The sequence below is a fragment of the Morchella sextelata genome (genome assembly GCF_020137385.1).
Source record: "Morchella sextelata strain SCLS chromosome Unknown scls_1, whole genome shotgun sequence".
Lineage (NCBI taxonomy): Eukaryota > Fungi > Ascomycota > Pezizomycetes > Pezizales > Morchellaceae > Morchella > Morchella sextelata.
The window spans coordinates 590,701-612,224 of NW_025408616.1; the positions used below are offsets into that span (position 1 = coordinate 590,701).

The following is a 21,524-nucleotide window of genomic DNA, read 5'->3' on the forward strand; positions in this document are numbered from 1 at the left end:
TGGACTTTCCGTCACTGGAGCTCGGTACTTTTCAGACAATCAAGAGCTCTAGATCTTTCAGCATCTGATTACTTAGCATGAAAGATATGAAAACTGGTTGGATTTCTCCATGGCAGCATTCTGAGCGGAGAGCCCTGGTCGAACCCATCTACATTGAAAAACACACGTGTGATTTTATATTGCGATACCTGGTATTCAAACGAAAACACCAGGTATAGAGGAATAAAATCTAGCTAAAGATAAGTACAAAGTACTGAAGACTTTAGAAAGTTCCTCAGACACGTATTGTTGAAATCGGCCCTTGAGGCCATTGTACGATCCAGCTATCATTATGTACCTACAACAGCCTGGCACATGGTTTCAAGTATTTTGAATTTACGTGCCTCAAAAAGAGGGGTTTTCGGACGATGTGTCTCAATGCTTGAGAGACGCCAACCCTTATAGAATAGTATCTCTGATCGATTGAGACAAAGTTCGTACCCGCAGCAGGTAACAAGTACCCGAAAATGAAAGCCCTAATCTGCAATTGCCATTGGAGTAGAAGTCAAAAATACACCAAAACCTTGCAGCTGCATTTTCGGGTACTTCAGGCCTGTTGCGAGTAGTACACAAACCGGAATATCAATGCATGGGGTCTCTTTTGGCATCTCCAGATGCTGTACCCCAGACCCAGGTTTGAAATTCCACCGGTACCAGTTATATCTGGGCAGTTGGGCCATTGAAAGGTTTTGATTTGTCCGTTGAGTTACGATTTGTAAGATCTGGTATGTGGGCGCGTTTTGAACCTAAGTTTTGGATGCCCATTACTCTACCATAGTTCGCTGAAGCGAAGCTTGGGATACCAAGATTTGAGCATGTAAAGCACTCTATGTAGGTACCTACATACCATGGAGTACTCTACGCATTCTTCACTTTTGCCCAGCTGCGGATGAAAGTGGGCGCGTCTCCAAGGACATGATTTTGAGTTTCTTGGTTTCCTTGCAGCTACTATTCTGCCCAATTAACGGACGAACTGTGTCTTTTGGACTAATTCGGTGTATTGCACTGTTTTGCACCTGTCCATACCCGTTTTATGTAGGTAATATGTATGAATTTTATTAGTCAACTACTCTTTAGATCCGGTTTATTGAGGCTTTTTATCTCAGCTGAGTTGAGACGGGCTAGCAATGTGTTAGAGATGATCTTTTCCAACAAGTGGAGTGCTCATTGCATACGAACTTAAGGATATGCCGTCTCTCTCGGCGCGCTGCTGGCTGCCGTTACTATGATAGCGCATATTCGGCGAACTTGGTGGCCGAGAAGATTTGCTTCGGTGAGAATTGCCCACTACTCTCTACCTGGGTACCTGGGGAGGTATGTTATTCATCTACCCCAGCGAATGGATTCTAGGAATGCGTGATCAGATAAGGAAATGGCGACATTGGAGATTAGATCATGTCAAGTAGTAGGGAGACTAACTTGACCTGTCTCAGGGCAGCTCGTAAAACAGCACGAAGCAAGCGAACGAGATGCATGCGTTGAACGTAAGCAGTTAGCGCTCTTGTCACTTCATCTGCCAGTTTTCAGATATTAGTTTCCGCGCGAATGGCGTTTTGCCAGATAATCGAATTGTCGTAGAGTATCTGATGGTATGTAGCTTGCTCTATTGGGGTCAAATCAATAAGGTACCGGCCTGTAAGACAGATATATGTAGGCGCCAAAAAAAAAAAACCGCTCAAGTTATTTCCTGGCACAGCTGACTCATAAAGAATTGCTTGCTGGCTTCTATCTAGAGCCACGAGTGATAGTGCATGACCACTACGCACTAGGAGCTTGATCTATCTACTCTATTCGAAAAAAGTGAGAACATGAGGACTTTGTCGATCTCATATGACCAAACGAGTGATAATTCATGTATGCTGATGTAAATTCCAGCCCGAAATCGAAACCCAAGAACGAATCGCTTCCCGATCTCAAACCTTAACGGGCATGGCTTTTTATATAATTGCAGGCTTACATACATATTATGTAGTCTACAAATTGAATATTACACCCACCCGAACCAACTAATTCTCGATTGCATCCTTCTCCTCCAACCGTCTTCTGATATCGGTACTACTCATCTTCACGCCTTCTGCATCAGTATCAATAAGATCTACAGAGAAAATCTCTAGCTCCTTGAATCCAGCCTCAAGCCTTTTAGTGTTTACAGCCTCTCCTCCTTGAGAACTCTCAGCAGACACTACAAGTGCAGAGATGTCCTCATTAGTCGTGGTAGGTCCATAAGGATCGTCAATCTCGACTGTCTCTACAACAAGGGCACCGGCAAATAGTGTAGTGAAAGCGCGAAGTGCATTCTCTGGTTCGGGTGTCATCAAAGAGGTAGTATTGGATTTTATTTCGTCAGGAGAGGCGAAATCGAGGATCCCACGAAGGAACTGAAGTGTCTGATGGGTTCGTGTGGACCATGGGGTAAGATATTTGCTGTGTTTCTTATTTTTGAGCATATTAGCTCCAGTTATACCGATTATTAGACGCGGCGACGGTGCATGAGGAGAGAGAATGAAGGCGGTCATTGTCAAGAGGAGCTTATGTCCTGGATGAAGGTGGTCGAATGTTCCGCCAACTTTACTACTGCATTAGTGATTGTCACCAAGAAAGCGGATAACCGTGGACAAACCTGCTACAATTGAGTGCTCTTCTCCATCTTCTGGTTCTTTTTCGCTTGATGCTTCCTTCTCCTCAGAGTTCTCCGGAATCTCGCCAAGATCGCAACGGAGAACGACAGTATCGGTTCCGACCTGATCACGATAGTACTCCAAAAAGTTATTCGCAATCACCTCACCTTCCCCTTCGCCATCCTCTTCGCCCTCCGTTGGTGGGGGTGATGCGATAACGATATTCTTCCACTCCCTTCCCGAATCTGCAAGTTTGCGTAAACTCACGATTGGGCCATTAAAAATGCCAGTTGGAATCTTCTTCTCATCTTCGAAGCTCAAGCCAGTGTTGCTCAAGAACACGATCCTGACATCAACGAGGTCCTCCCTTCCTTCTTTGACAGCCGCGGAGTATGCTGATGAGTATAATCTTGCAAGAAGCCTCTGAGTTTTTGTGAATACTTTCCGTCGAGAAATGGTGGCGGGAGAAGATAGAAAAGGTACATGGATTGCTACGTCTAGAATCGAATATACTTCAGAAGGAGTCTGCTGGAAAGCGGCGGCAAGAGAAGGAGCATATAGGCTCTTCAAACAAGCAAATGTGGCGTTTTCCGGGGGGGCAGGTAGAAGCAAGAGTGATTTCTCAACAATCTCTTCTGAATCCTGCTCTTCTTCATCTTTCTCGTCTATATTATTTTCGATTCCTGCCAGTTCGCTTTTCTCATCCTCCAACAAATGGATATCCATTTCTAGCTCAAATTCATCCTCGTCTTCATCTTCCCCGTTTCTGAGCTCTCCTTCTTCTTCATCTTCATCAGATTCAGATTCGTCACTATCTGGATAATCTTCATCACCATCATCTTCCTCGAGTTCCCCGCCCAACTCTTGCCGACGGCCTTGCTCTCCCGTCCCGCGGTCGAACTCGTCGAGCTCTTCTTCCTCAAAATCCGCTTCGTCATCAGTTGATTTTAAACCTTCTGCCTCTGGTGGAAGAGTTAGGTTATCTTTAGGGATTAAATGGTAACGATCAGAGACCGTTTTAAAAAACTATTTAATCGCCCTACAATTAGAAGGGAAGCACCAGCTTTTAGATAAGTGTAACCCACGAGATATAAACCAAACTCATTCTCCACGTCCCAAAATACACTCCTATGCTGAAACCATGCATGCGCAAATATTCTATAGAGCCTCCTAAAGATGCTGCCCAAATGCTTGATGCTTCCTGCGCCTAAATTCAACCTACTAGGGAAATATTTTTGAGTGCATAACATAGTGGCCGCTTGGTCAAGGGTATGCGTAGAGTAATCAATGGCGCAACATGACTTAGGCGGGTCGTGCACCGCGCACAGATACTGCCATTCGCTTGCGCGCATCTCTGGGCACGAAGAAGCAGTGCAATTGTCATTTAGTAACGCAACAAGTAAAACATTGAGATCCCTGGTCAATCGGCGCGTAAGCTCATAGCACCACAGCGACTCCTCAGCGCCCTCCGGTGGTGTAGCGAGTGCTTCACATGCCTCGCGTGACAGCGGGATGGTGGTGTCTGAGTCCGGCGGTGATGTGATTGATGACAGAAGCGCGGCAAGGTGCTCCTGAAGCTGGAATGGAGAGTCAAGTTCATTGAATGGCACGAGCGGCGGACCAATCGCAATGTTTTTGGACTTGGTGCCAGGGCGAATACGGCGCGGGGCTATCAACGAGTTTGTAGTCGCGGCTGCGGTACCAGATTTTGAGTTTGTGGTGGAGGTGGCGGGGATTTGAACCTCAGGGAATGGTGGGGGAGACGGTAGACGTGGAGAGGTCGAAGATGGTCGAGATTTCTCTGGGGCAGACGAAGCCATCTTCAGCGATTTTGATGGTCCAAATGACATTCGATGGGATTATAGTGAGTGAGTTCTAGAAAGGAATGTGAGGGCTTTGTTTGTAAGAGACGTGCGATAAGGACGAAAAGAACGTACAGAGATGTAGTACTATTGGCAGGTTGATAGGATGCGCGTGGGGAAGGGGAGGGGAGAGAATGGGAGGATAGGTAGAGCATGTACCTCAACAAAGCATAGATAGTCCGAATATCTACCTGCCCCTTAAGCTTATCAGTGTGGAGCGAGAGCCTCAGGGGTCTCGGGGTCTAGCAATTCTGGCTTCTTGACAAGTATGCCCTCGACTCGTAGTATCTCCCGAGGTTTGGTGTTGTTTGGACCAATCGCAATCGTAGATGTGCTACATATAATTGGGTAGCCCTAACCCTAGATAGGAGATGAAATACCTCCTGTACCACCTACCGCAGCATGTATCTACAAGTATGTACGAGAAGGGAAAGATAAGATGTAAGTCTTGAACTCCATACTGTGCCTATGTTGCCATTGATCACACCAAATTGTGCATTGTTACCATGATATTTGACCAACCCTGTTCTTTTCTAAATCATAGAATACACTCTGGAGGTCTTCACGAACTTTCGAGAGAGGAAGTGAAATGAGCAAACACAAATCATCCCATCTTCTAAGACATATATGAAATATTATCGTGACCATCAATTACCACAATGTTACTACCTCTAAGCGGCAGTAGGATTGGGTGTACCCCTAACCTCCACAGTTGTGGACTTTCCTTCCTCCTTTTTCTTTTGCTCATGTTGTTTCGCTGCCTTCTTTCCCTTCTTCTTCTCTTTCTTTGCATCCGCATCAGCTAGCTTCTCCTGCTTACCCCCATATCTAGACTTCCAAGCCTCTTCCTGTTTCTCCTCGATTCTGGAAAACAAGTAGACTGCCTTTCCTATGACATGACCAGGAAGCAAATCTCCAGCTTCCCACGTATCGGGAATAGCACGGAGCGGAGCATTGAGCTGATTGATGATCGACAAAGTAGTGGCAGGCATATAAGGGTATATAACTGCTGAAATGAGATAAATCAGGTTCAATCCGAACCCTACAACTGCAGCAGCCTTTTCGGGGAAGTTGGCGAAAAGACTGTTGTCTAGTTTGTTGTCCTGGAGGAAACGATTGCCTTCGCCAGAGATTGCCATGGCCTTTTCAAGCCCAGCTCTCAAATGCACGCCCTCGAGGTCTTCAATATAACCTTTCAGGAGGGCGTTGACAGATTCTTTATATTGATCGAAGGCTGGGTCATTAATGCCTTTGGTGTAATCGGGAACCACACCAGAATATTTTGCGTTAACAAACTTGATCAAACGGTTGACAAAGTTTCCCAGGTTAGCAAGCAACTCGGAATTGTTCTTTGTGGCAAAATCCTTCCAGACGAATTGAGTATCACCCGTCTCGGGGCGAGAAGAGAGAAGATAATAGCGCCAAACCTATAAAGTGTTAGCTGGACAATCCATATATACGCAACCCAAGAAACAAGCATACACTTGGTGGCACCCCGGTGTCCTGTGCGTTGTTACCAAACACACCCACACCTCTACTCTTGGAGAATTTCCCACCCTCATACTGGAGGTACTCAGTGGTACTGATATGGTGCAACATGGTCCAATCGCCATTCTTGGTTCCTAGCTGACTCCCAGGGAAAACAACAGTATGGAAAGGAACATTGTCTTTGCCCATAAACTGATATAGCTTCACATTATCCGCATCTTTCCACCATCTCTTCCACTCTTTTGTGTATTCCGCAGTGATTGAGACATATCCGATACATGCGTCAAACCACACGTACATGACTTTGTCCTCAAAGCCTGACAAAGGCACCGGAGTTCCCCATTTCAGATCGCGGGTAATGCAACGTTTTGTAAGCCCCTGCTTAAGCCAAGATTCTGTAATAATCCGGCCATTCTTGGACCACTGCCCCTCTTCGGCTGCCTTTTTTGACCATGCCTCAATCTCTGGCTGAAGTTTCTCAAGGTCGATGAAGATATGGGTTGAGTCTCGGGGGATTGGACTGGTACCATCAAGCTTACATCTCGGCTTGATAAGTTCGAAAGGATCCAGCAGCTGTCCACATGTATCACACTGGTCTCCTCTAGCGTCCTCATAACCGCACTTAGGGCAAATACCCTCCACGAAACGGTCCGCCAAGAATCCCTGATGCTTTTCGCAAAAGAGCTGAGTCATAGACTCCTCAACCAAAAAGCCGCTCTTGTGGAGGTCCATAAAGATCTCCTGTGCAATCTCAGTTTGAGAGTTGGTAGTCGTTCGGCCAAAGTAGTCAAATCCGATATCAAACCATTTGTAAATCTCGGCGTGAAGTGCATTGTATTTGTCACATAATTCCTTAGGGGTGCAGCCTTCCTCGAGAGCCTTGGTTTCGGTCGCAGTTCCATACTCATCTGTTCCGCAAATATAAAGAGTATTATAATTGCGAGCCTTGGCATATCTGCAGCTTGTTAGCTCTATTCAAAATTATGGCGTTTGATTATTACCTTGAGAAGACATCCGCACTAAGAACACTCCCAATGATGTTTCCAAGATGCGGTACATTATTGACATATGGCAGCGCTGATGTGATAAGTACGTTCCTCTGGCCAGGTACCGGAAGTCTACTGAAGTATTAGAACCACAAATTGAGTATACCCCCAAGGAAAACCTTACATAGCTTCACCCGGACTAGCAACCTTCATTTGCACACCCTCTTTTATCAATTTAACGAATACCCTTTCTGCCTTTTCCTCTATTCCCGGAGCCCCTTTGCTGATGGTCACGGGCTTGTCGGCAGTGTTTGCTGCTGCTAGTTCAATCCCAGCTTTTGCCCATGAGCTTCCAATTACTTTGACAAACCAGGCTGAGAGAACCGAATCTTTAGTTAGAGTTGCCGTTGCCACCAGGTCATAAAGTGTGGAGAAAAGGATGATTTCAGCTGGGCTGGGCGCTGTGGTGCCGTCCTTTGAACAAAATCAGCTATCAATTTGTGCTATGTCCCGAGTTCTATCTTACCTGGCCAAATTTGGCGCTTGAAATAATGCTCTCCGCTACATCCAGATTCAGCTGCTGTCTGGACTCTTCGAACTCAATCAACGCATAGTCCTTTAGCGCTTCTTCGCCAGATTTTGGCCATGGGTTTAATCCAATAGCGGAAAAGTAGCGGACAATAGCATTTGCTTCAATCAAGACTTTGTTGTCTTTGGGAGATTCGACACTGACACTTGTCTGACCTGCGGCTAGATCCCAATAAAAATCAGTATTGTCTGTATAAGAATTACACGCGGGATAACAAACCCTTGGAGTATTGAACAGGAACGCCGTAAGCTGCAGCCGCAATACAAACTTTCAAAGCTTGAACGAAGGAAGCGGACCCCCCGGGGGCGGGGACTGGAATGTTGACTTTCAGTGTAGGTGTCGCCATTTTGGCGGATAGGTAACTTCTTTTCTAACGCGCTTCACCCCGCATTTGTTAACAAAGTACAAAGTATGATGCAAGAAGCCATGATCCCCAATCACCACTAGCCGGCAAGTAATACAGTAGGATAATTACGTTTAGAGATAATGTTTGGTCTATGCTGCGGTATTAAATATTTGTCACAAATATTCCACCAGTACGAACGTTGAGGGTATGCGGAAGGAGAGCCAGTTAAGTGGGGGGTGACGGTGAGTCAAGAAGGTGAGGTTTGCGAGATTCTTATCTTATCAGGCGGGGATTCGTGACCTGCGATTGTTTACCAAGGGTTCCCTGCCAAACACAAGCAAACTTATCTTCATCTCTTTATCCATGATATGAATTATTATTTAAGCAGTTAAATAAGCCTTAGAAAAGAAAGTTTTTCTAAAACCTTAACAAGAAGTTTTGACTACAAACTCATAGGTGCTTTGGTGGCCTACTTGGGTTCTTGCACCTCAGTTGCTACCGCCCTACAAACCACGTAACGGCTTTGCTACAGACACACCAACCCCACGAGTCCCTTGCAGAATAAAATGGCAGACATTTTCGATTCATTACTGAGTTTAGAGGAGGAGTATGCATATCTCTCTGTTTAAACACTCTAAACATCCAGACGACTAAAACTTATATAGCTTCTATCAAGAAGGATATGCTCTTGGGGTGAAGGATGGAGAACAGGCAGGGAAAATTGAGGGCCGTGCCTTTGGACTGCAGAAGGGCTTTGAGAAATTCCTGGAGCTAGGAAGACTTCAAGGTCGTTGTTCGGTCTGGAAAGCTAGGATAACACCTCAATATACTGCTCCGCCCGCCACTGTGGATTATACAGGGAAGCCAAATGATATTCATATAACAAACTTGCGCGTACAAAAGCAAACCGAGTCACTGGCTGTCATTCTGACAAACCCGCCATTCAAGAATGACGAAGAATCGGTTGAAGAGGTCGACGAGACACTGAAACGAGGTAGGAACAAGGCAAAGGTTCTATCCAACATGCTAGGGGAGAAGGATGAAAATGGAAGCATGAAGGTTGTCGTGGATGATGAGAGCATTGAAGATGCTGGGAGAGGTGCCCGAGGCGCAGGAAAGATCTAACCACTGTACCTTAGATCTACATATAATTCTAGCCTGCAAACTCTAGAATACGAAGGATATATGTACACATCTTGGGGCCAGGTCAGTGACTAGAAATATCTACAAGCTCTCCTAGAGTAAGGGGTTTCGGTACGATGTGGACGAGCCATTGGTTACAAATCCGAGGTGCATAAGTAGTCGATTATGATATTCGGATATAGTTCTCAATCCTGAAGCTGTTGCCCTGAAAATGATATCTAACCGTTACACAGCAACAAAGCTATTGTCTTATTGCCAGCAATATTGGATCTAATACATAGGTAGCACGTGAACCCAAATAGAACTCTCTCTTCACAGGCCCGGCAGCTCGCTCATCTCCTTACATCCAACCCTTCCGAAGTCCACTATCCATATCGCAGAGTCTTAAGTCTACAAACCATCGAATATATTATTTTGGCTTCGCAGAGATCGATAGTCATCTCACCCGTCGAAAAAATTATTCCTTTTATATTTTTACCATTCAAAATGGTACGTTTTCTTGCGCCCCCGCACATAATTATACAATGAAGCCACAAGCGCGAGCAGTTCAACTAATGTAATAATACTGAATTTCCACAGCTCGGAAAGTTAGCACACTACGGCTTCGATGCCATTCTCTTCTCTGCATTTCTTGCGGGTGTCAAGCGTTCTACTGGACTTACGTACTACACCCTTCTTTCATCCTTCCATCTCCTTGGAATCAACCCACAAAAAATTTATCTGGCCTTATCGCCAAAGTTCCTCATTTGAATGGAAGTTAGTGAGCTGAAACTGACCCTAGTCCCAGTCTCCAAACAGAGAAGATAGAATCCAAGGACGTTCGTTCGGCTCTTGAAAAGTACCTTGGCATCGGGGAGTGGATGATGGACCAAAGCATCGCTGTTATGGGCAGTAGCTCTTACTTCGAGCGGAAGCGGTAATCGAACGTATCACCAAAGGTTTCTCCTGGTTATAATAGGGCCTGCGTTTGGGTAGAAATCAGCTGTGGGGTAAATTCAGGCATCATGCTAAGCGGGGTTGGGCCATGAAGCAATGAGCATCTGTATTACTTTTGAGTTCTTTGGGTGCATGGACGAATGGATGAATGGATGGATGAATGGATGGATGGAATACGATCTTTCCCCTTTTTCTCTATTTCTTATGCCGGGTATTGGTTTAGGAGTTTTATTTTATTTTTTTGGGACCATCATCGATTTTGTATTCTTTGTAGGCACTCTTCCCTATAGCTTCCATGGAAGGTTATAAATACGGATCCTTTTCTTTCATCTTCAGCTAGTAGATAGTGGAGTCCATCTTCAGTGGCAAACTGCTTACGATATTTATCCGGAGACGAAACATAAGCTCAATTCAGAATTCTTTTAAAATACAACCAGCCAACGCCCAAGGGAGAGATTTATGTCCAGCACCAAGTAAAATGGGGGTAAAGGAAGTTATAGATAAAAATATTAAGATGTGCAAGTCGATCAAGCAACATCTGCAGAAGAAAAGAAGTCGGGCAGGAAAAGGGAATCCATTTAAAGAATAAAATAAAAAAGAAGCATGGTAGATCGCCAACATTCTACCGATAGAATTCTGGCCTTCTAGTATTGACGCCATATTCGCCGACTGCACTACCAAGGTCTTCCATGGTCAATACAGTTCTACCTGCACTCCCGCCACTACCACCACCGCCTCCGAAACCCGGTCTTGCAATGGGCCTGAAGGAGCCACCACCACCTGTACCGCCGCCCGCACCTCCAGCGCCTCCCCCAGCGCCTACATTCAGGGCGCCGATACCAGGAACACCACTAGCATTTGATGAGTTTTGACGTATGCGTGAGTACTGGTACGCATCAGTGGCGATATCAGCGATAAATTTTTGAGTTGCGAGGGCAAGGAGACGCTTGAGCCGTGGGTCGGCAGTGGAGAGGCCAGAAAGCGACAGATAGTAGTCTGTTACCGCGTCTGGGATCTACAAGTATCAAAAAAGTGTTAGCTATCACGTGCAGTAATAAGCCTTTTATATGATCGCAAACTGTCAAGCTTCAAGTAAAGGGCAAAAAGATATCTTAAATAGAGCTCTCACGATTGGCGCATATTCCTCCATCATCCCTAAGAACTCGCGGAGGTTCCTATCTTTTCTTGCTGCAACGGGAGCTGGAGCTGGGATTCTATCACCCGCACCCGCCAGGGGATCTTGCTGCGTCGCGTTTGTCGCGTTTTCCATATCAACGTCTACATCTGGGAGTGTGTTCTCAGGTGTGTTTTCGGTTTTGATAGCTGGCTGCGAAGGATCGGATGGGTTTGTCATCGTTGCTGATAGAGTTTTGAAAGTGGTTCTGGAGAGCGGTTGTCTAAGTTGATGTGATGAATGTTTTAGAACGTATGCATGGAGTTAGGGGGCGGATGTTGCCGAAGCAGAGCCGCCAGTCAAAAGCAGGTGTAGAACCAAAATCTATCCCCTAACCCTATGAATGAAGAGGATGTATCATGTATTCTCACTCGTTGCTCAAATGCTGATAAGGTCCAATCTATACATGTATGTACTAGACAAAGGATTTTGTTTGTTTTCTACCTTTTTTTTTTTGGAAGCACTCAATTTAATTCTCTCTAGGTATATACAATGATTAATTCTATTTCACATTTTTCGCTCTGGTAATTTTCTCAGCTGCACTCTACCACTTTCATCTATGAAGTGCTCGTATCCACTCTTATCAAGAACTTCGCTGGGCACTGTCTGAACAGCATCAAGCTCTTCAACAATCTTCTGGTTCTGGGGATTTCCCTCCAGCATATTTCTAATGCATAATATCGCGTGTTCTCGAATATCTTTGATCATTAGCAAATGCTTCAAAAATGGAGGTTGGATATGACTTACAAGGATTATCATCGTCAATCATGCATTGATTCAGAATGGGCTGCAGTCCCTCTTTCTCTCTAACGAGATTCTGCACCGCTTTATTTTTCCACGCAAATCCACTCAAGAGGAGAACCAGGTAGCGTTTGATGTGTGGCCACGTAAAATCTTCTGGCTCAGCCAGCCCTCTCTCGTCATCCCGCCCGTCATCATCATCTTCCTCATCGTCAAGATCTATCGGGAGCCGCTCTTCGTCTTCCTCTCCATCGCCTTCATTTTCTGGGTGAACATCGAATGGTCTCTCGACCATGTAAGATTTGCTGACTTTAGTGGTGGAATCTTCTACGATTTCTTTTACAGTAGCGGGAGTTGGCAAAGTCGGCGGGGGGGGCGCCTTCGAAGCGACCCAGCGTGGAATTGCACTGTCAAGTTCTCCCAGAAATTCCACTAGATCCGCTACCAGTCCCTTATCACCAGCTAGCAGAACTTTCTTGGCCTCCTCGTCTTCAGAAAACAGGACGAGTAACTCCAGAAATTGATAAACCCCCTCATATATCCTGTCTAAATCCCAAAGGCTGTATTCAAAGCTTTCCTTCTTTTGCTGGCCCTTGCGAATAGCTCCTTGTAACTTTATTATCTTGATCGTGGGAGGGAGGACCTGCTTTCGAAAAACTCCAACGAAAAATGCGGGTATAGAGTTCTCAATCGGTGGTGCAACCTCGTGTTGTTCGGTCGACCCACCGACAGATGAGGGGGTCGGAGGGGAGTAAAAGCTAAATGGATCTAGAGGGGAAGGCTGCGGGTCCGAGCTTGACGTACCCACTATTGGAGCCGAAGGGCGATAGACTGAAACCAACAGCTTCAGTAGTACGGATTGAGCAGGTGTGACTATGTCCTTTTCACTATTAGGCGTAGATTAGTAACGATGATCTATTCTGAGAATATAGCATTGAACATACTCCCTAAAGCATTCATAAGCGTAGGGTACCAGACCGTTGATCAAAATAGCTTCAATCACCTGAGACCTGTAGGATATTCTAGTTAATATTTGGGGTCTACTTTCGATTTCTGAATCCTCTCACATCATTCTATAACAAAAGTCATCCTCATCAACTTCCCATGCCCCTAGGAAGATCAAAACTTCTCGTAAGAGGTTCCTCCCGTAACCCTGAGCAAGCATCAACTTGCATCTCACTGCCTGCATTGCCTGATCTGTACCCTCAAACGCAACCACGCCACTTTGCAAAATCATTGGCAAGGGCTCAATCTCATCGGGTTGTAACAATCTCGGTATCTCGGTCATAAAACCAGGCTTATAATACTTTGCATTAAACCCAGCTGACAAAGAATTGCATTTTGCTACGGTTTCATTGTGGCTGCCTCCAGAGTTTCCAGTTGTACTGCCAACTAAACCAACACCCGAACCTGATGAAGGCGGAGGCTTGCTGGAACCCTTGGGTTTTTTACTGGTTGTGCTCTTTGTAGTTGTAGATGCAGTTGGAGTGGCTGAGGATGGGGTGCCAAACATGTGTAACCAAACGTGAAGTTTGCGGGTTTCGTTTTGGGTCATGAGGTTGTTGAGGAATTGTAGTGCAGTTATAAGGACCTTCTTATCTAATGGATCGGGCATCGGTGTTAGCGTAACTTAAAAACATCATTCAGTGAAATCGGGGGCAGTTATCTCCACGTACACCCGGATTTAATCTGCATCTCCTTTTCATGGGCCGGCTTTTCGAGATTAGGTGAGATGGGTTTGCCAGCTTTCTCTATGCATATATCCAGCAACCTTCGAATCTCCGCCTCAAACCCTTCTTCTCTATATTCGTTTTCAGCGTCAGCATCACAATCCAGTTTGCCAGCAATTTGTGAGACGGGGCATTACGCTGAGAGATCTTGAGCCTTTTCCTTGGCAGCCAAAAGGTTTCTACCCAGTATAGCTAAATCCCATACCTTAGGCAGTAGATGATGCTTGTTGGCTATAAGTTGGTCATTTCCAGATTTTAGAGTTTCTGTTAATGTTCTCCATACTCGAGGATTGTATCCCAAAGTTTCTCTGTGAAAACAATGGGTTAATGAACTATTTGCGTAGTTTACGTGCCTGGTGCAGGCGATTCAAGTTGATTGACATAAAAAACATACCTAGCCTCCCTACTTCGCTGTGATTGCTTGACTATGTTTTTCAGTTCAGAGTCACCTAATGATTCCTTTTGTGGCAAGATTACGCCAGGGTGAGTGAAGCTGGCTTGGGTTCCGAATAACACCGTCAAGAGGAGTTCTGGTAGCAGAGACATATGGGGTTAAGAAGATATATTTTAAGCGTAGTAGATATGTCGTTATGATGTTATCGGGCCCTGGGCGGGTAGTGTATGTATGGGCAGGCAGTTGAGGTGGGGTGGACAGGATTTTACCAGTGTGACTGGAGATGCCATCCCACCAAAAGTGTGACGCAACGGCTGCTGCAGGTCAACGAGGTTCGGCACCCACCGGCACCTCGCTAAACATGCTGTTTATGGTTAACCCGATGATCACCTCATGCATCATGCAGCCAGAGATCAATCGAAATACAAGTCGCTTTGCGTAGAACGCTGTACTCATGCGGTTTTGCTTCCTTCTTTTGCAATTTACTAACCAGGAAAACACTACAATTTCATGTAGTGTTTGCTCCGTGGATTGCTCAAGCACTATCCTAATTGAGACTCCAGTGTCCAGTTCCCTTTGAATCTGCTAGCTACTGGAGTAGGTAGGAGCCCGTTCACTAGCCATCCTGCTCTCCACACACACATTATTTCTCCCTTACTATCCCCAGCTACTCTGAGTCCTTCGTCGACTCTTTATTTCTCACAAGCATCGTCAACTATCTCAAGAACATATTGTCGGGGCTCTGCGAAATTCAAGTAAAGATACGGCATCCTGCCGTACTATTGGATACATTAGCAGATTTGATTGGCTGCTGCCATTTTCGAGAATACAGAGACTTGAACTACATGTAGTAAAGGATTAAACAAAAAGTATGCCAAAGGACCCAGTCGGAATGACCACACACATATTTTTAGTAATTATGGGCTCAGTCAAATCTATTTGATAAGTGGGTCGAGATCCTAAAGCAAAGATGAATATTGCACATGAACGAAAACACTTACATACTGTATGGCAGGATACTGCAGGACCTTGGCCTCTGGTGGGTCTTGTTAATCATATCTGCAAGTGTTACGTATTATCATAAGTGGCTGAGATAAGCAGGGACAATACCTCTGCTTATTTCTGCTGCTTGGCATAGCACTGGGTCTAGCAGAAGAAAGAAAAGGGCTCTATGGATATATAAACACCGGTACCCCTATCTGAGATGGGGAACGGAGTAAAATGCTCTTTGGAAACAAGGGCTAATAAGGGAACTTCCCATGATGAGGAGGAACTAGGAAGAGGAGAAGGTGGGTGTGGGAGGAAAGGGTGTGTTCGCTTTGCTGCTGGCCGAAGAGGGCAAACGAATAAATGATATATGTAGTTATGATGATTACGGAAGGAGAAGGAAGGATATCAAGGTTAGTTGGGAAATGCGGTGTTAAAGCTGTCCCTTGTAAAGTATTCTGAGCTTTTGGCCTGTAATACCGTATTTACATGTGCATGTAGAGTCAAATGCACGGAAACCCTTGTTCACTAGATACATGTAACGAGTACATGTAGGTAGATAGGACCCTCGTAATGTGGTTCTTGTGATATTCTCTCTATTTCCTAACCTTCTCGCCCCATCTACTGTAGAAGTACGCCTCCATGTAGTCTTGTTTCTAGGCAGACAAATTTAAAAATTCATAGTCTAGGCGCGAGACTAAAATCTACCTATTAAAACTCTCAGTTTTCAAGCCTCCGGTCCAAGGCAGAGCTAGGTACATATATCATTAAACCGCATGGGGCTTAATCATGCAATCTCACTCGTATGCCAAGCAGCATGTCATGTTGTTTATGCGTCTAATGGTATTATATTCGCTTATGAACCACATGTATACTCGTAATTTCATGGCGTTTGTGAACACAACTGGGTTGCATACCTGCAAAATCCTGCATGAGGCTCCAGATTTTGGTGTATGCAGACCCAGCTATGTTCACAAACGCTATGAAATTACGAGTAGAAGGAGTATAATAAGGAACCCAAATATACTTCTTATCTATAAAATCCATATATACTGGACGCCAGAAACTTCCACCATGACTCACAAAGTACTCTAGATGCCGCCTTATAAGGTACAAACTGATCAAAAAAGAAGTACTAATATCCTCCTAGACTCTGAAGCCACAAATAGGCATATTAACTCGTGTATCGCATCTAACATATAAGTTAAACTCTCTTAACTCTATGTGCTCCAGGTCGGGGCACTTTGTGTTACCGTTAACAGGTTACTTAAGGTGTTAAAATAGTATGAGCCATCAGTTCGCGCTAATTTAGTGTTACATAAGTTGTGCCAAGATCGCGTGTGAGATGCGCGACGACTTACCCTGACGTTTCTGTCAAGAAACCAGACTTACCCTGACGTTTCCGTCAAGAAACCATATAGCTCTCAGGCTTGAACGGTTCTCTGTCTTTTCCCCTTTCTTTCTCTTTTTATTTTCTCAACACCTTGATTTCTCGTGGGCCAGCTTCTATACTTAATTTGATTGGCTGCGCAGCTAAAATCCATAGAATCACGAGAAAATTGGCACCAGCCTTAATTCCTCCCTTTGACAAGAAGTTCAATTTGCGCACCAGTCTAGGCAACAGAAAAAAAAAAAAAACATGGCTCTGGGCGATTTCATTGATCGCGAGGCGCAGCTAGATGATGAGGAGGACGAAGAACTAGACGACGAGCTCGCTGGCGAAAGTGGCGAGCACAGGAAATCAGGGTTAAATGGGAAGCAGAAGCGGCAAGATCCCGAAGACAGCAGTGAAGAAGAGGATGATGATGATGACGAAGAGGCCGCCAAAGTATGTCTCTAATAGTTCAGGTGAAATGCGGGAATTACTAACGTGATCGGACAGATTGCGCAAGGCTTCATTGTTGACGATGAGGACGATGAGGAAGAAGAGCAAGATGATGGGTCCAAAGTAATGGTCAAAGGGCGGAAGAAGAAAAGGCCGAGGTCCCAACGCGAAGATGATGAGGAAGAGGGCCTGGACGAAGATGATCTGGACCTAGTCATGGAGAACACTGGCTTTGAGGTCCATAGAGAGGTTTGTTCACTACCCTCAGAAAAATCTAAGGTTGATCTGACCCATCCTAGAGCGAATACAAGCGCCTCAAACGAGGTCGCACAGATGGCCGTCGTAGGCAGCAATCACGCGATCTCAACGATATTTTCTCTGATGAGGAAGACCTCGATGCCCCTGGGGAACCCGATGACGATGATGAAGGCCTCAGTAACATGCGTGCTCGCGGAGGCGATCGGGGGGATGCTCGTGGACTCGTTGACGAATTCGCGGATTTCATCGAGGAAGACTCCGGAGACGAGGGACGTCAGGGAGGAAGTGACGATGACATGCAGATGGCCGGACAAAGGAGTAGGGGTGGGGATCGAGGCAGAGTCAGCTATGCACCCGAGCACCTGAACCTCCGCGAAGGCGCAATATCAGATATGCAGGATATATTTGGACGAGGAGACGAGTACGACTTTGCACTTATCACCGAGGAGGACCAGGAGGAAGAGGGCGAGGATAAAGTGAAGGATTTGGAGCTGAAGGACGTCTTTGAGCCTAGCGAATTGGCCGAACGTATGCTTACGGATGAAGACAATGAGATACGTTTGAATGATGTACCAGAAAGATACCAGATCGCCCGCAAGCCATACACCCATCTTCGGATTGGTCGTGATGAAATTGACGAGGAAGGAGATTGGATTTCAAAGTTCTTGATTCCTAAGAAGAGGCTAACATCACATCTTGTGGAGGCATTGGTGAAGGCTATCAAGAAAATCCTAGAGTTCTTTATTCTTGAAGATATGGAGGTCCCTTTTGTCTTTCAGCACCGGAAAGACTACTTAATCCACGCAGAGAAAGTACCCAAACGCCAGTATAATGATAATGAAGCACAGTATGAGATTGTAGCCGAAAGGCTTATATCTCAGGATGATCTTTGGGAGATCCTTGAGCTCGATCTTAAGTTCCGGGCTTATTTTGACAAACGTCAGGCTTTCATGCGCACCTATGACCAGCTTAAGCATCACGCCAACGTCGAGGATAGAGAGGCTGAAGAAGGTATAAGATACGCCGAAACAAGCGATCAACTCCAGGACATGCACGATTATATACATTTCCGCTATCATTCACAGCTCAAAGACATCGCTTTAAACGGTGTAGAAGGTCGTGGAAGTCATTTCCGAAGACCCGGAAATGCCAAGACGATGTTTGAACGAATTCGCAACGGTAAAGTCTACGGACTAGTTAGGGCCTTTGGTATATCCGCATCACAGTTTTCAGTCAATGTGCAATTGGACCAGAAGCGTGAGTTTGCAGAGGATCCATTGGACTATCCGCATACCATGTCAGACGAGTACATCGAAATTCCAGAATTTGCATCTGGCGAGTCGGCGCTACAGGCCGCAAAGTTTATGCTTGCGGAGGAGATGTTCACCAATCCAAGCTTAAGAAAGGCATTGAGGGAGAGGTGGTTCACAAGGAGTTTGATACATGTCAACGTTACAGAAAAGGGTGTAAAGAAGATTGACGAGCAACATCAATACTACGTATGTAATCTCCCCGTGTTTGTTATATCGTTACTAGTATGAGCTTGAAACTGATACAAAATAGGAATTCAAATACCTTCGCAATCAGACAATGCAGGCCATCGCAGCGCAGCCAGGAATGTATCTCCGTATGATGAAGGCTGAAAGTGATGGGTTGGTAGAGATCAATATCGAGCTGCAGAATGAGGAGGGTTACACTCGCAGGCTTTACGATTATATCACGTCTGAAAATGTTAGTGATATTGCTGATGCCTGGAACAAAGAGCGCAAAGACGTCGTTGATCTCGCGATGGCAAAGTTCAGAGTCATGTTCCAAAAGAACGTGAAGGATGAATTGAGAACTGCCTGTGAGGACGCTGTGGCATCTGAGTGTCGTAGGAATTATTCAAAGGTAAACTTTTTTCTTCATTTTGCATTTAGAGACTTTACTTACTATTTGATATCAGAAACTCGACCAAGCACCCTACAAACCTAAAGCTCTGAAATTGGGCGAGATCCCGCGGGTTTTCGCCCTTTCAAACGGTCAGGGAGAGCGGGGTAGAGATGCTCTTGTTGGTATCTTCAGAGACGAAGACGGCCGAGTCCTCGAAAGCGTTAAATACTCGGATCTTAAAGATGAGAAATCTCGACAAGAGCTAGTCGACGTTCTGCAGCGGAGGAAGCCAGATGTTATAGGTGTAAGCGGCTTCAGCGTTCAAACACACAAGCTCGTCGAGGACCTCCGGCAGCTTGTTGAGCAGAATGAAATCGTGGTTACTGGAGAAGAGGATGAAAAAATCCCGATCGAGGTGGTCTACGTCAATGATGAGGTTGCGCGTTTATATCATAATAGTGAGAGGGCTATGGTGGACCATCCCGACCTTCCCCCGCTTGCCCGCTATTGTGTTGCGTTGGCTAGATATGTGCAAAATCCTTTGTTGGAATATGCTGGATTGGGAAAAGATATTGTGTCAATTGTGTTTCACACTGCCCAGCAGCTTCTACCCGAGGATAAATTGCAGAGATCATTAGACTCTGCCATTGTGGATATGGTGAACCTTGTGGGAGTTGATATTAACGAAGCTGCAAGTAAGCCTTACGTTGCAACATTAGTTCCCTATGTCTGTGGTCTTGGTCCTAGGAAGGCCACCAGTGTTTTGAAAACAATTCAAGCCAATGTAAGCTTCCTTTATGCTAATATCGTTGAACTAAGGTCGCTAATTATATTTAGGGAGGGAGAGTTTCAAGCCGTATTGAGCTTTTGGGTGACAATGAAAAAGGGCTGGGCACGGTCGTTGGTCCAAGGGTGTTTGTGAATTGTGCTAGTTTCCTCATAATTCCTCACGATCCCTCAGACCGAAACTCGGATTACCTCGACAATACTCGAGTCCACCCTGAGGATTATGATTTAGGGCGAAAGATGGCCGCAGATGCTCTTGACATTGATGAAGAGGATGTCGCTGCTATGGTAGTTGACGGTGGCCCTGGTGCTGTTATCAACGAACTTATCAACGGCCAGGAAGACAAGGTCAATGAGTTGAGTTTGGAAGACTATGCGGAGGAACTGGAGCGTAACTTCAACCAGAAGAAGCGTGCCACGCTTGAAACTATCCGTGCCGAACTTCAGCACGCATACGAGGAACTCCGAAATAGGTTTAACAAGCTTAGCACCGAAGAAATCTTTACTATGCTTACAGGTGAAACCCGGGAGACTCTGGATGAAGGGATGGTCGTGCCCGTCAATATTAGGCGTGTCACAGACAGATTTATTGCTGCTCGTCTTGACTGCGGGATCGAGGGCAACGTTTCTATCGATGAAATGCACAATGGAACATCACACTTTACCCCCAGCAGCATGTACTCTATCGGACAGACAGTCCAGGCCAGAATTGAGAACATCAACACAAGGACATTCTACGCCGAGCTTTCACTGCGGGAGGACAAAGTGCGGAACCCAAAACGCAAGAATCCGGACGTACCTCAAGAGGAATGGGACGATGCCCGAGAGGAACGAGACAAGGCCCGCCTAGCCGTTACCAACCAGGAACAGACCCGTAGCGCAAGGGTCATCAAACATCCACTTTTCAAGCCATTCAATAGCAGACAAGCCGAGGAGTTCCTTGCAGGCCAGAGCCGAGGAGACGCTGTCATCCGACCTTCCTCTAACGGTCCTGATCACATTGCTGTCACGTGGAAAGTCAGCGATAACATCTACCAACACATCGATGTGCTGGAGCTTGACAAGGAGAATGAGTTCACTGTCGGAAGGACATTGAGGGTCGGTGGAAGGTTCTCGTATAGTGATTTGGACGAGCTGATCGTCAACCACATCAAGGCCATGGCCCGAAAGGTCGACGAGTTGACACACAACAGCAAGTTCATATCAGGAACCAAGGCTGACTGTGGTATGTTGATGTCCATTCTCCCCTACCTAGTGCTTCCCTGATTCTAACAACCCCGCAGAGAAATGGCTGGAGAAGTACTGCGAAGCCAACCCGAAGCGGTCAACATATGGCTTTTGCTTTGACACAAAGCACCCCGGTTACTTCCTCCTCATGTTCAAGGCCGGTGCTGCGTCGCCGGTGGGGAGCTGGCCGGTGAAGATTATCCCGTCCGCTTTCCAGCTGAGAGATACACCGTTCCCGGATATGATGACTTTGTGCAATGTATGTTATTCCTCCTTCCTATCTACCTTTGCTGCTCTTTGCTTACTAACAGTAACCATAGGGTTTCAAAACTATGTTCATGCATTCGCAGAAATCACGTGCTAGGATGTAAATTATTATAATGGTTTGTGGTAAGTAGCAGTTCGAGACAATCGAGGATGAACCGCCGGGTTTGGGGGGGTAGCCAAGAATCTAAAAGCCAAAAAGAAAAAAACTATATCGTGTTTTTTATCTTCTACATTTTTTTAACCTTCCTCTTTTTTC

The 21,524-nt window shown here is 45.7% G+C and overlaps 7 protein-coding genes across 7 annotated transcripts; 3 read left to right on the forward strand and 4 right to left on the reverse strand.

The window, feature by feature from the left end:
• Positions 1-2,045: 2,045 nt before the first annotated feature.
• Positions 2,046-4,507, reverse strand: H6S33_000145 (uncharacterized protein; the record flags this gene model as incomplete). The annotated part of the gene is made up of 3 exons (XM_044831490.1): positions 2,046-2,605; positions 2,660-3,683; positions 3,743-4,507. 3 exons carry the CDS (start codon positions 4,505-4,507, stop codon positions 2,046-2,048), a joined length of 2,349 nt encoding a protein of 782 aa, XP_044699704.1.
• A 683-nt stretch (positions 4,508-5,190) lies between these two features.
• On the reverse strand, positions 5,191-7,928 carry H6S33_000146 (uncharacterized protein; the record flags this gene model as incomplete). Its single annotated transcript, XM_044831491.1, has 6 exons — positions 5,191-5,946; positions 6,002-6,962; positions 7,009-7,125; positions 7,178-7,467; positions 7,520-7,743; positions 7,802-7,928. 6 exons carry the CDS (start codon positions 7,926-7,928, stop codon positions 5,191-5,193), a joined length of 2,475 nt encoding a protein of 824 aa, XP_044699705.1.
• A 566-nt stretch (positions 7,929-8,494) lies between these two features.
• Positions 8,495-9,053, forward strand: H6S33_000147 (uncharacterized protein; the record flags this gene model as incomplete). Its single annotated transcript, XM_044831492.1, has 2 exons — positions 8,495-8,535; positions 8,594-9,053. 2 exons carry the CDS (start codon positions 8,495-8,497, stop codon positions 9,051-9,053), a joined length of 501 nt encoding a protein of 166 aa, XP_044699706.1.
• A 504-nt stretch (positions 9,054-9,557) lies between these two features.
• On the forward strand, positions 9,558-9,991 carry H6S33_000148 (uncharacterized protein; the record flags this gene model as incomplete). The annotated part of the gene is made up of 3 exons (XM_044831493.1): positions 9,558-9,560; positions 9,651-9,733; positions 9,859-9,991. The coding sequence occupies 3 exons, from the start codon at positions 9,558-9,560 to the stop codon at positions 9,989-9,991; spliced, it is 219 nt and encodes a 72-aa protein (XP_044699707.1).
• Positions 9,992-10,629: 638 nt separating this feature from the next.
• Positions 10,630-11,361, reverse strand: H6S33_000149 (uncharacterized protein; the record flags this gene model as incomplete). The annotated part of the gene is made up of 2 exons (XM_044831494.1): positions 10,630-11,022; positions 11,137-11,361. 2 exons carry the CDS (start codon positions 11,359-11,361, stop codon positions 10,630-10,632), a joined length of 618 nt encoding a protein of 205 aa, XP_044699708.1.
• A 327-nt stretch (positions 11,362-11,688) lies between these two features.
• Positions 11,689-14,198, reverse strand: H6S33_000150 (uncharacterized protein; the record flags this gene model as incomplete). The annotated part of the gene is made up of 7 exons (XM_044831496.1): positions 11,689-11,879; positions 11,929-12,809; positions 12,867-12,932; positions 12,990-13,521; positions 13,599-13,723; positions 13,790-13,960; positions 14,047-14,198. 7 exons carry the CDS (start codon positions 14,196-14,198, stop codon positions 11,689-11,691), a joined length of 2,118 nt encoding a protein of 705 aa, XP_044699709.1.
• Positions 14,199-16,672: 2,474 nt separating this feature from the next.
• H6S33_000151 (uncharacterized protein) lies at positions 16,673-21,372 on the forward strand (the record flags this gene model as incomplete). The annotated part of the gene is made up of 8 exons (XM_044831497.1): positions 16,673-16,861; positions 16,916-17,107; positions 17,158-18,615; positions 18,680-19,006; positions 19,062-19,772; positions 19,826-20,999; positions 21,058-21,260; positions 21,322-21,372. The coding sequence occupies 8 exons, from the start codon at positions 16,673-16,675 to the stop codon at positions 21,370-21,372; spliced, it is 4,305 nt and encodes a 1,434-aa protein (XP_044699710.1).
• Positions 21,373-21,524: the final 152 nt, after the last annotated feature.